This window comes from Lepisosteus oculatus, chromosome 10, assembly GCF_040954835.1.
Source record: "Lepisosteus oculatus isolate fLepOcu1 chromosome 10, fLepOcu1.hap2, whole genome shotgun sequence".
NCBI classification, from domain to species: Eukaryota; Metazoa; Chordata; class Actinopteri; order Semionotiformes; family Lepisosteidae; genus Lepisosteus; species Lepisosteus oculatus.
This window is the reverse complement of record NC_090705.1, coordinates 40,773,862-40,789,281: the sequence shown is the minus strand read 5'-3', so window position 1 is coordinate 40,789,281 and position 15,420 is coordinate 40,773,862. Positions and strand designations below refer to the sequence as shown.

At 39.3% G+C, this 15,420-nt stretch overlaps 1 protein-coding gene across 7 annotated transcripts in view; it reads right to left on the bottom strand.

Moving 5' to 3' along the window:
• Positions 1–15,420, bottom strand: part of rbms3 (RNA binding motif, single stranded interacting protein) — a 354,207-nt gene that overhangs the window by 246,399 nt on the left and 92,388 nt on the right. For 4 of the 7 annotated variants that reach the window (XM_015356975.2, XM_015356977.2, XM_015356976.2 and 1 more), the window contains one exon: positions 8,365–8,535. The exons of the other annotated variants lie outside the window; for them this stretch is intronic. In XM_015356975.2, the coding sequence (XP_015212461.2) occupies positions 8,365–8,535 (171 nt within the window). The remainder of the gene's footprint in view (positions 1–8,364; positions 8,536–15,420) is intronic. 7 annotated transcript variants of the gene reach the window in all.

The window sequence follows — 15,420 nt, the reverse complement described above, 5'->3', positions numbered from 1 at the left end:
TACCCCTGTAGGCTCACTAAGGTCCACTCTGGGATTGAACAACCTTTCCTACCTGACGTTCTTATCCAATCTGCTCTGAACTGCTCCACCTGGTGCAGAACGCCTGCGGTGCTTCACAACAGACGGGATTGAGAAAAGGGTTGAGAAAGTGGGTCCCTTTCTCCACAAAACAAGGCTCATTAGTCAGAACTTCAATCTAACGCCTCCTACACCACCGCTTGTCCCTGGTCACCGCTTTGAAATTCTGGTCCCGAGCTCCTGGTGCCACCTACTGATCCAAAACCACTTTTAACAGGATCCTGGTATTTCCTGGAGGACTCCCATCTCATTACAGACCAGGCCCAATCTTGCTAAGCCTTTTAGATATAACAGGAACAGTCTAGATTGTTCTAACACTGCTGTCAGGACAGTAAAACTTTCATATGCGGCCTACGTATTATTAAACTGCTAATTCACTTTATTTATTGACTTATCTTCATAATTCATAAATTATCTTTATTATTAAGTGCACAGAGATTTCAGTTTTGGTAGCACAGACCGTATAGGACATTTTGAGACATTGTTTTGACCAATTTATTATTTTACGTGAGCTTAGTGGTAGCAGTATTCTTTTATTAAATAATCTGATTTATATTTTTCGAACTCTTATTATCTTTATCTCCATGTTTCTCCCAACATCCTGAAGCTTCTACTTCCGTACAAAGGAAGCTACTGCACCTTTTTTAAAGGAAGGGGAAACAAATAGGTCCAAACCTGTCATCCCTTTTCTGAATACCGGCCATTGACATTAAAATGCTTGCTCAGTTCCACAATGCTTTTTCCATGCTTAGAAGGCAGGTCAAGGCATCTCTCTAGGAAAATTCGCTGGTGGTCCAGAGTGACTGAGAACATCAGACACTCCAAACCGAGGTTGGTAATTAGCTTTCTGGAATGACTATGGTTTCCTGAGTGTTGTCAGGTTTTATAAATGGCTGTTTATTTGTAATGGATGATTTAACTGCCATATTGAAAGATGTGTCAAACATGAGAAGAAGAAAATATTTCTAATATATCATGCTCACACATTGAGACAGACACCTGCGGAGGTATTTTGTTTTCATCTTTTGTCTTCGGATTCATGACTCTGAAGTGGTTTTTTTTTAAGCAATAAATGTGCTGCAGGAACAAAGAGACCCTGTGCTTTTACTAATATCCGAATGCCTTCTGGGTTCAACCTTTCTTGCACACACGATTGAGTGAAAAAAATAATGACTTTGTTAATAACATTCTTGAAAGTAGATGCAAGTTAGTGCAGTTCCGTTCTTGAGCCAAAGTGGATTGCTTAGCTGTTCCTGAACCATTCACTTTCAAAGAGCCTGTTCTACATTGTGATATAATCTCATCACTCTGCTCCACGGTCAAGACTATGTACAGTATACAAACTATTTCTGACATAACACATAAACAAAAGGACAGTAGTGCAGAAATGCGTGACCTTATGTTAAAATGACAAAAAAGACATTTAGAACAACTGAATCTCTAGTACTGGCATGAGGTCACAATAACCAGACAAGGTGCTAGGGCAGAAAGCACATAGTGCGGGTGGTGAAGAACTAAAAAATGAAATATTATGTAAATACTTTAGACGTAAAAATTACCAAAGGAAAACAAAATGAAATTAAAAAAGTGATCCTATTCATGCCTATTCCTAGCAATGGAAAGAAATGAACGTATTTCACTCTTGATCAGAAAAGACTACAAAGGGGCCTGAAGCATTGTGTGTAAGTGCATTTAAAACTGAGAACAGGAGCCACTTCTTTACTCAAAAGGTTGGGGGAGTATCTAGGCAGAAAAGCTGCTGAAGCTAAAACACTGGATTCCTTCAAGAAATGGATAAGTCTCTGGTCAATAGTACCTTCTAACTATGACTAAAATGACCAAATTATCCAAATGTCCTCCTCCAATTTGTAACCATTCTTCTGTTCCAGTATTATAGGAAAAATGTGATTTTCTTTTCTGCCTAAAGAATTGATTCTGGGGTTAAAAGAGAACTGTTTGCAATCTTCACTCTTCTGTACCTGGCATTGAAACGTTTCTCTTTAAATACAAATGATGAGAGAGTGCAGCAGGGGAAAGCATGTACAGTACCGACGCGTGTTTTACAGTACGGTACAGTACCAGACACGATGAACGAAACGGTGGACAGGAAAGAAGAGGCTGGATGAAGTGAGAAAAAGGCAGCTTGGATAACTTGCAACAGTTAAGCAGTTACATTTGGAAATGCAGTTTTATAAGGCAATCAGTTACGGGAAATACATTAAAATCAATCAAAAAATGGAAGGACAAGAACTTTTCAACTTGAGGCCGGGTGATTTAAAACTGATGGACGGGCCAAATGTGCAGTAAGTGCTTGTCATCACTGAATAATAAATTACAGTTTCAATACCGCTACCTGGGGGAAAGAAAGGGTATTGATTTTATTTAACCACTTCACTGCAAGTGAAATGACTCTGATTATTTTAGTTTTATAATGACACAACATTTAGCTACACATATTTCCTAATACAGCTACTGGCGCGGAGAGCAACCCCAATACAAAGCTGAAATTACAGCACGTCCCTCAATAACATCAACTTTATACTGAGCATCTGCAGATATGAAAGAGACATACAGTACAGTACATAAAGTGGTTTCCTATTCTAAATTTGTTATAACATACAGTGCAGGGAAATGAGTTAAAGAAAAATCCAAATGAAACATAAAATCAAAAAAGGAGGACACATACGGTATGCTACTGTTAAAGCCCCATACTTTACATACACATCTACTGTACATTTGAAAATTATTCATTCAAGTTCATCAGGTTCTTCATCAAATGGGATGATTGAGGAAAACCCTTGGAATGATCTCACCCGCAAAGCACCGCAGAGAGAGATCCCTCTGCATTTTTCAGAGTTTGACAGACATGATTAAGACGGCAAAAGATGGTGTCGGTCGTGATGAGCCCCTGCTCTCAGCATCTGTGATGGAGAAGAATGCTGTGGGAGTTGATATTTCCAGCTCATCCTTTGCCAATGGTTCCAGTCCAGAAACTGGCACCTCTTCTACCTCGGGCATTGAAGTCTCCATGGAGAAAGAATCTGTGCTGCTTGGGGATTTCACAAAGAATCCGGCTGAGCTTGGCACAGAAATCTTCCTTGGCTTCATCGTCTGACTCTACAGCAGGAGCGTACAGGGACATCGCCAAGACATATTGGTTCTCTGTTAATTTGATCCAAAAGGTTGTGATTCACTCATCAGTTCCAACAAAGACCTCACACAGGCGTTCAATTATTTCTTTCTTGATGGCATTTCTGACTCATTGGGGCTTGACATTCTTTCTCTGATTTCACCTTCCATAAAAAAGTATAGTCCCCTCTACAGTATGTTCTTTGACTTGCACTTCTCCTGCACATTGGGTTTCACTCAGAGCAGTGATGTCAATGTCATACTGTATCTCCCTGAGTTCTTGGGCTACAGATGCATGACAGTGCTCTGTACAGTCATTGTCAGTACAGTCCATGAGGGACAGTCCATTACTTTGTTGATGTTCTAGGTCTCGCAGTTTTAATACTTTCTTTTGTGCTGTGGACCACATGAAGTGTCCTTCTGGATGCAGCTATCCAATCAGTAGCGATGAGGCACGCTCTACAGTATCTGTCCGTGATTCACTTCGACAAAATTGGCGAACAGAGGAGATCCCAAAAGGCACTGCTCAGTGGCCGTTACAGCTGACAAAACTCAATTCCATACATGACTAGGAAGTTCAATACAATGTTCCTGTCACACTGTGCTGGTCAACAAAGGACTTGAAGAAGATGTTGCAGGTGGACTTAAGTCCTTCTTTACTTCACCCTGTTGATGCTTTGTCGTGGTTCCATGCTGAGGACTGGGGGGGAGACATGGGATTAATATTTAAGTAAGCTGGGGGAATGCCTGGCTCCATTTACTTGACTTAAGTTTAAACTGTACAACTTCTCCAGTCTCTGCAAAAGAAGTCAAGTGAACTATGTTTAAAGAGGATGGCATATTTTTTCATTAGATTCTGAAAAGCAATAAATCCCTACTGCATTTTTAAGTGCGCACAAGATTCAATGCTATTCACAAGCTGCATAAATGAGTTTTCCCCACTGGGAATTAAGAAGGTTTTCCTTGGAAATGTGGTAATAACAAAGTCCTGAAGAAATGTCATTAGTTTGTGGAATAAAGACTCATATGGCATACTGCCTATATTACTGCACGTTCTGAACAAGCTCATATTACATTCACGCCTGTAGTACTAATTCTCAACAGCTGGAAAACTCCTCACATTTAATCTAACACTTCAAAACCTCCAACAACACCTTAGGACATTTAAATTAAAGCTTCATAATCCTGGACTTAATATGAAAATTCCTTCCCTCCAAACTTAAATGGATCTGGCTTGTTCCCAAAACCATTATTCTGCTCCTTACTCCTTTAAACTGTTTTTTAATTATATTCTTACTATCTTACACAGTACCACTTTAGATTAGAGGCTATAAATTCTATTATATAAACTTTATAACCTATAATAGATTCAGAGCATTATAATGTTATAAATAAACTAGTTGTTTATGAGAATCAAAGTATTTTGTCACCAAGTAATGCAAGTGCAAGCAAATTGCACACTCTACAGAAACACACTGTATCTTTGCAGACTCCGATTATAAGTTTAAAAAAGTTAAGACTTAATAAGCAAATAATTTTCTCAGAACAGAAGGATAAACATAAGTTGTTTGGGCATCTTTTCCTCTAAACTCTTATTCAATGGCACATGGATCGGACTCACTATCTCTTTACTTTGTTACGATCATAAGATAAAAACAAAATTCTTCGTTGTCTCTGCTCAATGTGAGCTCACTATGCACAGTCTAAGAAAGTGTTCAGTGACACCGCAACCTCAAAAAAGCAATTATTATCAATAATCAATATCAATAATCAATCTGACTTAATAGTATGCAGCTGACTATTTTACTCATTATTTGAGTAAAATTGTGTGTGGCTCCACACAAGCCAGCACTCACTGTTCCTTCCAACAGAAGTTTACTACAGTGATCAGCCTCCAATTCCTGTATAATAGGGACACTCTTAAACAAAGTTACTGGTTAAACTTACAGAAAACCAGATGTGGGAAACTGAAAGGCTGCAGAAATTGTGTTGCTCTCTACTTGAGGAAATGAGGACCAACTGCATTTTATCTGAAGAAAGAATCAAAATATATTTTTTAATGTTCACTCAGAATCGATATTTCCCTATTCCCTCTATCAAAATAAATATATAGACAGTACAATTGAGAGTTATCAGGAAAATAATCCACTAGAGCTGTGATTCTCAAACTTTTTCGATGACAGAACCCTTTTCTGTCGAAGCTCCTGGATTCCCAGCAACCTTTTTTTTTACTTTTCAGGATTAGCTATGGCGGTGTTCTGCAAAAAGCATTCAAGGACTGCTATTCAGAGGCAATTTAGCCAATTATTAAGGAAAAAACTATCGATTGCCTTTGTTTTAATTGTAAGCCTCTCATGAACCCATTGAGTTCATTTCGGTCATGTATTAATCACATGATAACTTGTCTACGATTAGCACCCCTAGAGTTCAATAAAGCTTAATCACCGAAATACACTTTGAGAATCAACGTTCTTACTGCCGGTTCGACCAAGTTAGGGTTTTTTCCAGACGGGGTGTTATCTTAAAATGTCCTCCCCAGCTGAATAGGTTTGGGCAGGATTGCTCCTTTGTAACAAGATGGCATGTTCTCACTGCAAGCGCCGGTGTCCAGGTGGAATCTAGAAGCAGACTGTGCTTTCATTCTCATGATTACCCTTAGAGTTATGGCTAATCCCATAGAACGCCTATCCTAACAGCTCCTTTTCCCATGGAATTCTATTCCCTCACAGGGCTCTATCCTCGTTCAGCCCAGGTGTGACTAATTCTGCAGCTCTTTCCAGTCTTTCAGCGGCCATCTTGCCTCAAAGCCACACCACAAAGGTTTGAGCCAAAATGGAAGCCACTTCTCACAGCTGCAATGCCTTTGAGGATTGTGAATACTCTAATCAAGCCTCTATGAGTGGCCTGCTCTATTCAAGGTTAGAAAATAATTCGTTCCTTGAGTCTTTCAAAGTAGGACGTTGCTTCTTTAGAGAGATGTATTTTTTAATATTTTTGTAAAGTGGTGATCACTGCACCTCGTATCTTCTTGTATCACGGCTTCATAAAGAAAATGAGGAAAAATATGATGGAGAGCTTTCTGCATTTATATTAATATTAATCACGCAATATTCAAGGAATTTAGATAGGAAAATTCCAGTGGAGATCCTGATTTAATTGTTTAGCATCAGCAATAAAAGGCTACGATTTCAACATCTTAGACGCATACAAAATCCTAAACAAAACATCCAGACTATTCAACATAAAGGCATCTGTTTGAATTGATATATGACCCGTTTCACACGGAGAAAAAAAGGCAGCATTTTGCATGCTTCTCATACTGTAAACGGATTCCTCAATCAAGCTAATCCTGAGACAATGCACCGCGGTAATGCTGAAGTCTTCTTTCTGTGACAGCTTGACATGGCCAGCACTTCCCACTGTAATGGAAAAGCAGACCCGCACAACAGTTCATCAACATACAGATGTTCTTCCGTTGCGATTTGCTTCTGCAGCCAACAGCTAAATTCACAAATCAAATCTGCATGCAAAATTGCATGTAAAACAAGGACGTAAACTCCAGTACACACATGAAAGGCATAAAGAACAGCTTGTGTTACACCATCCCAGTCACAGCACTGGACTTCCTCAGAGTGTCCACACACATGAGCCCTGAGTATATCGCATATGGAACTAAGTAAATGGGTCTGGTAACTTTACTGCATTGGGTCACGCTATACTTAAAAGCTCTTTTTAATATTTTTTATTGTAACCATTTTACAGATCTCAGGGGAAAGAAAGCATCTCAAATATTTTTTATAGGTTTTCATGGTAAAGTCTATGGATTTTTCCAGAGCCATAAAGTTTTTAAAAAAATCAAAAATGCATGAACTAATGTACTTCCTCAAGTTGAAGTATTTCCTTTTCACAACACAGTAATTTATTTATGAAAACTGAACATGTCAGCCTGTGTTGATCTATGCAGTTTCTATTGATCACCTGTGTGAAAAATTACTTTTTTGGGTTTGCTAAAAACTGGACAGCTTTCATCCATCAAAAATGAGTTTGATAATCTTGTTTCACAGTCTGCCTACAGTATGTTGGTCCACATGTAAAATAGCTACTCCCTCATCATATGTGAAACAATACGCAGCTGATAACCATCCCATTATTTCATTGGTCTCTATTATTATAGGTATTTGCACTTAATACGTTATATTAAATGCAAATACCTCATTTGTTTCTACGTTTGAAATCAAGTAAATCTGTACCGATAAAAATCGACCACCTGAGTCTCTGTCAAGCACTTCATAACACTCAACTGCATAATCTGTGACAAATAATAATGAAGTTGCAGAAATTCATGGTATTCATGCATTCAAAATGTTACTAAAATGCACTCATTGCGCCATGACTGAAAACTGTCAAGTGACCTGCTGACATTATGGCCACCACTAGAGAAGTCCATTGCCCCTCCACTCCCAATTACAAACCCACAAGCAACAAAGATGAGCTATTTTTAAATATCTGTTTACCACTTCCAGAAAGAACATGCTAATTAATTGGAGTGGCTGATTTGCTTATAGATTCCAAAATGAGTTCTAATTATGTTATTATACCCACATAAATCATATCACGCATGATAAGACGTTTTAATGCTTCTGATATATTTATATTCATCTTCACACATTAATGCAATTAATGAAACAGACAGCAAAACAAAGGCAGGCTTGTTTTCAACTCAAGCAGGAAATACCAGAAGTATTTAAATCGGCACAACACTTCTCAAAGGCATCCAGTAAAAGTCACCAAGTAATCAGCAAAAAAAACAAACAATTTTCTTACCACACTGTACTGCATAACTAACTTTGGTATAAAATTATTCCCAACTGTTCTGCCTGAAATTCAAGTTCAAGTAAACATCTATCTTCAGGGGAGCTGAAAACAGAGATGAACTGACAAGCATCTCGCTCACATCTATCAAATCGGGGGCGGTGCATCCTGGCATTGCAACGGAGCTACATGTATGTGGCACCGGGGTTTTTTTCTGTCTGCTATGGTGGTATCGGACCTGAAACATTTGGCAGTGCTGACGTGAGTTTCTGCCCGCTGCCAAACCCCCAGCAGGGCAGTGCAAAAGCACAGAAGGCAGCAAGGGAGTGCGTGGAGCCTACTCACAGCAGGTTGCCCAGGGCAGCAGGTGTAGCTGCCGTGTGACTGGTAGTGGAGGCTGGCTCGAGGGAAGGGATATGTGTTCCAGGCAGCCTGACTACTGTTCCACTGTGAGGAAAAGCCAGGGCTCATGGTCACTTGCGCTTTACTGTTGTAAGCTCTCACCGCAGCGCTGGCCTATAAAAAGGAGAAACAGAAAATCAATGCATCAATACTGGATCAGGGGGGGCGACCCCTCTTCTGCCCTCAGGCGGGAACCTTGAGGTCGGGCAACAGGAAGCGACTCCTTGTGACTGCCTTCGCCTCCTCCTACGCTTTGAGCTTGAAACCTGCGCTAAAATGACATGTTCTGTTCTTTTCGGAAATGCCCTAACTCTGGATTTACAAGTTCTGACTCGCTAGAAATGCATCAACTGTCACGATACGATGCTCGTATCAAAGTCGTTGTTATGTTTCAAGTAATTCATTTCGAAATGAAGCTGAAATAACCTGAAAAAAATGTAGTGCATTTTTTTACTCGGCATTATGTTAAATTGGAAACAGGTAATATATCAGCCCTGCTGCTTGAATGGGAGTATCAAAGAGAAATGTTCATTCACTGTTAATTTTCCATTTTTATCTTTTCAAAGAAATCGATTTTTTAAATTACAAAATAATTTGAAACTATTCAAATCTGAACAGAAGGTTCACACTGAACACTATTTCCTGAGGATCAGTGCTGCTGATAAACACTGACATACTGACACACATTTCTCAATGAACTGCTTCTTAATCATTTGCAATAAAAATCATGTTACTTGGGATGAAAAGAGTGCTGTGCAACACACAGGGGAATTACAAGGTCTTTCAATCACAGTCTGAAAGCACTGTCCAGACGTAAAAGAAGCATATAGGAGCAAGTCTAGATAACAATCACTGATTGAGTGGTCTGGGACAATATCCACTGAAGATAAAGTTTGAGAAGTGTCATCCATGGTTCTATGAGAACATAAAAAATGGAAGTTATATTCAAAGCAAACTAATTTAGAAGGCGCAATGCATAAGAAAGTATTCCAAGCTGAACCTCCAGCAGAGATAAAATATCGGTTACAGTACATATGTGGCTAGTAGCTTTATGAGGGAGAAGAGATTAGGGCCAACACTGAAATAGTTGGACGCCAACCAAAAGTGTGTGTGTGTGTGGGGGGGGGGGACCTATGTATCTGCCTATGCTCACATCAGGATCGGTGAAGTGGAAGCCGAGATCCGGTGCACACTGACCCCATGTGCTTGCAACACCGGAGCAAAATGGGAGTTCGCAACCGGGGGGTTCCTGTGGTGGAAGTGAAGAAGGAAGAAGGACAGAGTGGGCAGGATTAGGGAGAGAGAGGAAAGGGGAAGGGGGACAAAAGTGCCACATTTGCTCAGAGTTTCTGGAAGGCTGGCTGACCTGAAAGCAGAATGAAAGGCTGAAGAGGCAGGAAAGCACCAGCAGTCCTGGATAAATGCAATGAAGGTAACATCCCAGCAGCAGCATATGTGAAGCTGTTTGGACTGTGGGAAAGCAAGATGCAGAGTGCTAGAAGAGAAGTGTGCAGCGGCATGTTCAGTCAGGGAACTTTTATACACAGGGAAGTAGAAGTGTTTGACCTCTACTTAAATTTCTGTACCTTAACACCATAAGGCACAGATGGGTGTGCCAGAAGAGAGTGTTCTTAGGTCTCCATTCCTGCTATATAGTATGTGAGTTGTAGAGATTGGCAATTACTCCAACTTGGGGAGGTATAGAAAATAAATTAATTGGTTATTCCAAATTGAAGAAGACAAAATTACAGTAATAAAGCTTCCATGGCCATCTCAATGCACTTAACAATGTAGCAAGCCAAAGCAAAAATATAGAGAAACAGATACACAAATTAATAAAATAGATTAAACGCAATTAAAAACTAGTGTATACAAGTAATTTTTAAGATGGGATTTGAAAGTGTTCACTGACTTGCAAGATCTAATATTAGCTGAGAGATTATTCCACATCCTTGGAGCAACAGAACAGAGTCTTGTTTTGGGCTATAAAGGAAGGATAGAATCCAAAATACATAAACAACATGTTCTGTACGTGCATAGGGAGTAAACAATTTACTCATGCAATAAGGAGCCAAGCCATTCAAGGTTTAAGCTCTTAAAGGTAAAGCTGATTTTTTTTCTTTTTTTTTTAAATCAATAGATACAGTGTAAGGAGACTAGAACAGGAGAGATAAGCTCATGCTTTCTAATATAAATTAAGACCTGGACTAAAGTAATCAAGCCAGGAAATGACAAAAGTATGCATGAGCTTCAAGAAATTTTTTGCATTAGATTTAGAGATATATGAGGCTAAAACCAATGTCGATCAAAAGACAACTTCACATCACTACTAACATGACCAAGTCCAAAGCCTGGATCAACGATTACATCACAATTCCTGACCAGAGTACCTGCAGTGGGTCCAATACTTCAATATTTTGAATAATGAACAACACTATTGTGGGCTTGATGAAGAGACACAATCGGCATAACATTATGTTTCAGAATCGAGATAAAAAAAACACGTTGCATCCATTTTTAACATTGTGTAAACAGATGTAGGAACAATGCCCAGTTTGAACAAATTGTTTTCTAGCGGTTAGATTCAAACCACAAGAAAGTAGTTCCAGTAATACCAACAACACTCTCTAATCCATTCAGCAAGATAGTACGATTAACAACATCAAAGGCAGAACTGTGGCCCAGCAAAGAAAAACAGAAAAAATGTTTCCTTTTACTTTTAATTCCACTTTAGAAATGTCACTTTTGCTTGAAGCACCAGTCCAGTATTCAGGGTGGCGAATCACATCTTCTATTCTTCACTGTTAGGAAGACCAACTCCGAGAACATGGACTACGTTTAAAGATCATTTAGATCAATTGCTGTGGCATTTCACTTAAAAGAAGATGTGCAATATGTATATAAATGATGCTAGTGTTTCGTAAAGACTTGTTCACATACAGAATTTGTCTTCAGAAAATCCAAATGTGTATTACATCCAGTATACAAATACCGACTGTATTACAAGTGACTAAAATGGCTCTGTCAAATACATCAGCCCATCCATTTTCTAAATACTTCACCCAATTCAGGGTCACAGGGGAGCAACAGGCGCAAGGCAGGGTACACCCTGGACAGGGCACCAGTGTATCACAGGGCACACACCGACATAGACACATACAGGAACACCAGGGCCAGTTTTCCCAGAAGCCAGTTATCATGCCAGTATGTTTTTGGACTGTGAGAGGAAACAGGAGCGCCTGGAGAAACATCATGTGAACACAGGGAGACCATACAGACTCCCAGGAATCGAACCCAGGGCCCCAGTGCTGTGAGGCAGCAATGCTAACTACCGCACCACCTTGCACCTTCTGTCAAATCGAGTCTGCGCGGAAATTTCCATTTTAAAATTAGCATGATTCAAACACATGATTTATTTCTGACAAACAGATGTAAACAGCTCTGGCAATGAAGTGAAATTTGTTCCCGTTCATTTTAAATTAGTCAGATACCAAGCTGAAGTGGGTCAGAACAGCTGAATCATGTAACGGATTATTATTTAGATGACTTATATTCTGTTGTCAGCTGTTTTTAATTACAATCACAGGCTACAGGAAAAAAAAAGGTAAAACAGAAGTAAAAGTTTGTGCACGTATTGAAGATCACATACTGTATTATAATATAGTCTGTGACGTAGTGTTATATAGCTTTTAGCTTGTCTATAGACAAATTACTACATTTTCTAGACAAAACATAATTTAGATTTTTTTTTAAATACCTACATGTGTGTAACAGTCTTTCAGACTTAATAGGATGTGACTAAGTCAAAAAGAAAATGCTTTCTGTTGATCACAGAAACAAACAAGATCAATGACAGCACTGAAAAACACAGCTTTGAATCTATACTTTTAAATACACTGTTCTTAGATTTAAATATGTTTAACAAATAATGGCAGAATGTATAACATAATTGTGAACGTAAACGTACAGGTGCAGTACTACTGCAACATGTCGTGCAAACATCAAGAAAAGGAGAAGCTACTGTAGCCGAAACCAACCTTACTACACTGATGCTAAGATTTTTAAACGGATGCTACAAAACATTTCAAACCAACCGCTAATTATTAATGAACATATTGTTTAAGCCAGAGTGATCTCCAGGTAAAATTGTTAGAAGCTGCTAAATAAATGCAAGATGACATTTTAAATTGTGTAGTTCTGCGTTTTTATGCATCTTTCAATGTTAACCAAAACAGCTCACCATTAAACAGTTCGTATTTTTATCCATTCTCGTTTGTGCACTTCAGTCCCGCCTTTGAAATTGTTAATCGTACTATCTCATTGAATAGATCAGAACTGGTTATTAGCAGCACTGAAGTGCTTTCTCATTGTGCAACGTTTATCTAGCTGCTAAAAATAATTTGTTCTATTTGAACATTGTTCCTCCTAACTACAAAGTTGGTTACATTGGTGTCCCTCAAGGCTTCATGCTTGGTGGTGTTTTTTTTTTTTAATTTGATATCAATTCATATGGTGTGATTGTCCAGGACACGCTGATCCTTATTTAGTTTGTGGACAATCTAGTTCAATTCTTGTTGGCACTTTTCTGGGTCTTCAGAAAGTAATCTTCTAGACCAGTGGTGTCATGTCCTTAAAAACATCCTCTTTTTTTGTTTTTACCACATTTCGTTCTTTAACAACTTTAGTCCACTACAGAACTAAGAAATAAATACTTGCTCGTGATTCATAATACAGTACAAATAGGACTGGAAAACAGTATCATCTGATTAATTACCTGTCACAAAATAGGAAAGGTCACTGTATTATTAGAAGGTCAGTTGGCAACCCAGGAATGTTTATAGGATATGAGAGTGAATAAGCTACATTATTTCTTTTGAAATCCATTTTGATCTGAAAACCATTAAAATGGACTGTGAACACTTGCCAAGCTCTTCTTTATCCTCTAAAAACATCAAATTCAAGTACTCCATTATTTTTTGGCAGAAAAGTAAGAAAATAATGACAAATAATCAAATCAATTGATCAATCAAAATCAATAATTAATAATATGACCATTTGGAAGTTCAGTACATATTCTATAATTACTGTATATATGATTGTTTATGCATACAGCAACCTTAAAATCTTTACAGTATGTGTCTGACAGAAGAAAGATGCAAAGGTAACAGTCTGGAATTTCAGCCATTCTAAAAGCAACATAACAATAGGAGTCTTAGCAGGGCAGCTCCAGGAAATGTTCATTTAAATGGACAGTAGCATGGCAGATCGTGAAAACCAAAGTCATCATCACACAAGCTCCTGGGAAGCAACTTTGATTCCTTCTTCTTGGAATACACATTCCAAAACGAGGGTTAGCCCGGGCTCGGGAGGTCAGACGATGTCGGGTAGAAACCTATGCCCTTGGGAGGAGACGACCTGGTACTCGGCGGTTCTCAAGACATCCGATCCCTCAATGCTGAGCGAGGAGGAAAGGGTGACCTGGAAACATACAGTATAGCCCTACACAAAGACACACCAGAAGGACAAGCAAAGCACAGGGAAACTAGGAACAGGACAGAGTAGGAGCGCCCTCTAGCTGTAGAGGGCGTGACAGTACTCCCCCTCCCCCTTCACGGGCGGCTCCTGATGCCCAAAAAACAAAAGAGCTGCACAGTACTGGGGGGGAGGAAAAACCTCATTTAACTGAAAGGAAACCTCTGGGAGTCCACGGCTGAGAGGGTAAAAACCTTTATTGAGTAGAGGAAGGGGAGGCAAGGCAGGGCTCCGGGGAGACAGTTATAACACTATAGTTTATTTTTAAGTTTATTTTGTAGTCTGACATATTGAACAAGCGTACCACGGTTGGTCCCATCACTGGAATGGGAAACCTGTAATGATGAAGACAATGGTGTGGATGGACCAGTCTTTTTTTTGGGTGTGGATGGACCAGTACTATAGGTGCCATGATTCAATGTGGTTCAGTATAAAATAATAATATACACGTTAGGAGACAGCATCTCTAACCACCACATGAGGTTAGAGATGCAGTGGAAGATGCAAGGAGCAGATACGGACACAAATTTAATAGAAAACCTTTCTGAAGAAAAGGGTTTTGAGTCAGGATTTGAAAGGGATCAGGGAAGACCACTCTCTGATATCCTTGGGGAAAGATTTCCAGAGCTCTGGGGTGCAGCAGGAGACAGACAGGACACCAGAATCCAGCAGCACTGGAACAAACCACTGCCACAATACAGTGATAGGGAACACTGCGCTGAAGGAAGTAGCACCTTAATCCATGGTCTGACTGCCTGGTCATTAAAGACCCAATAGCACTATTTGTAAAAATACAGGTGTTGTCTGGTTTTGTGGCTAATTTCCACACTGAGCTAGCACATTCTGACCTCTGAGTACTGCCTAAATCCTTACCTAGATCACCGAAAGCAAACAAAATACCATAGGAGAAAGGAATACAAAGATTTAAAAAGCTTAGAAAATGAATATATACCTCATAAAGGGATCAATTGTTAACATTTTATAAAAGTTAACTGAGCACCAGCATAACTTGTGTTCCATATTTATTAATGATGAGATGCTTCTTTAGACTGAGTTAAAAATGTTGTCTGGGTGTTACCCAATGGTAAAACATTCCCAGGAAATCATATTCCTTTTCTTAGGAATGCTCTCTGAATTTTTTATGAACCGTTTTACATTCGCTGAGTACCGTCTCTGTTGCAAAATCAACATTGATGTTCACATTGTATGAATGCCTTTATTAGTGTGCCAGAACACCGGCTTTGGAATGCAAGCCATGCAGTATAGGGTTTCTTCATATTATATGATTGAGACTGAGACTGCTGCTGTTTCCTTGGTCTGTCATTGGAAAGTCAAAGCCCAGTCCCCACCCAGCTGCCTTCAGTGCCTCTCATTTCCAGAGGACATGCTTGGCAACACGACACAGAGCTTGATCTGCTAAGCAGTGAAACGCTCTGTTATAGTACATTTCATATTAGAGGAGTGCTG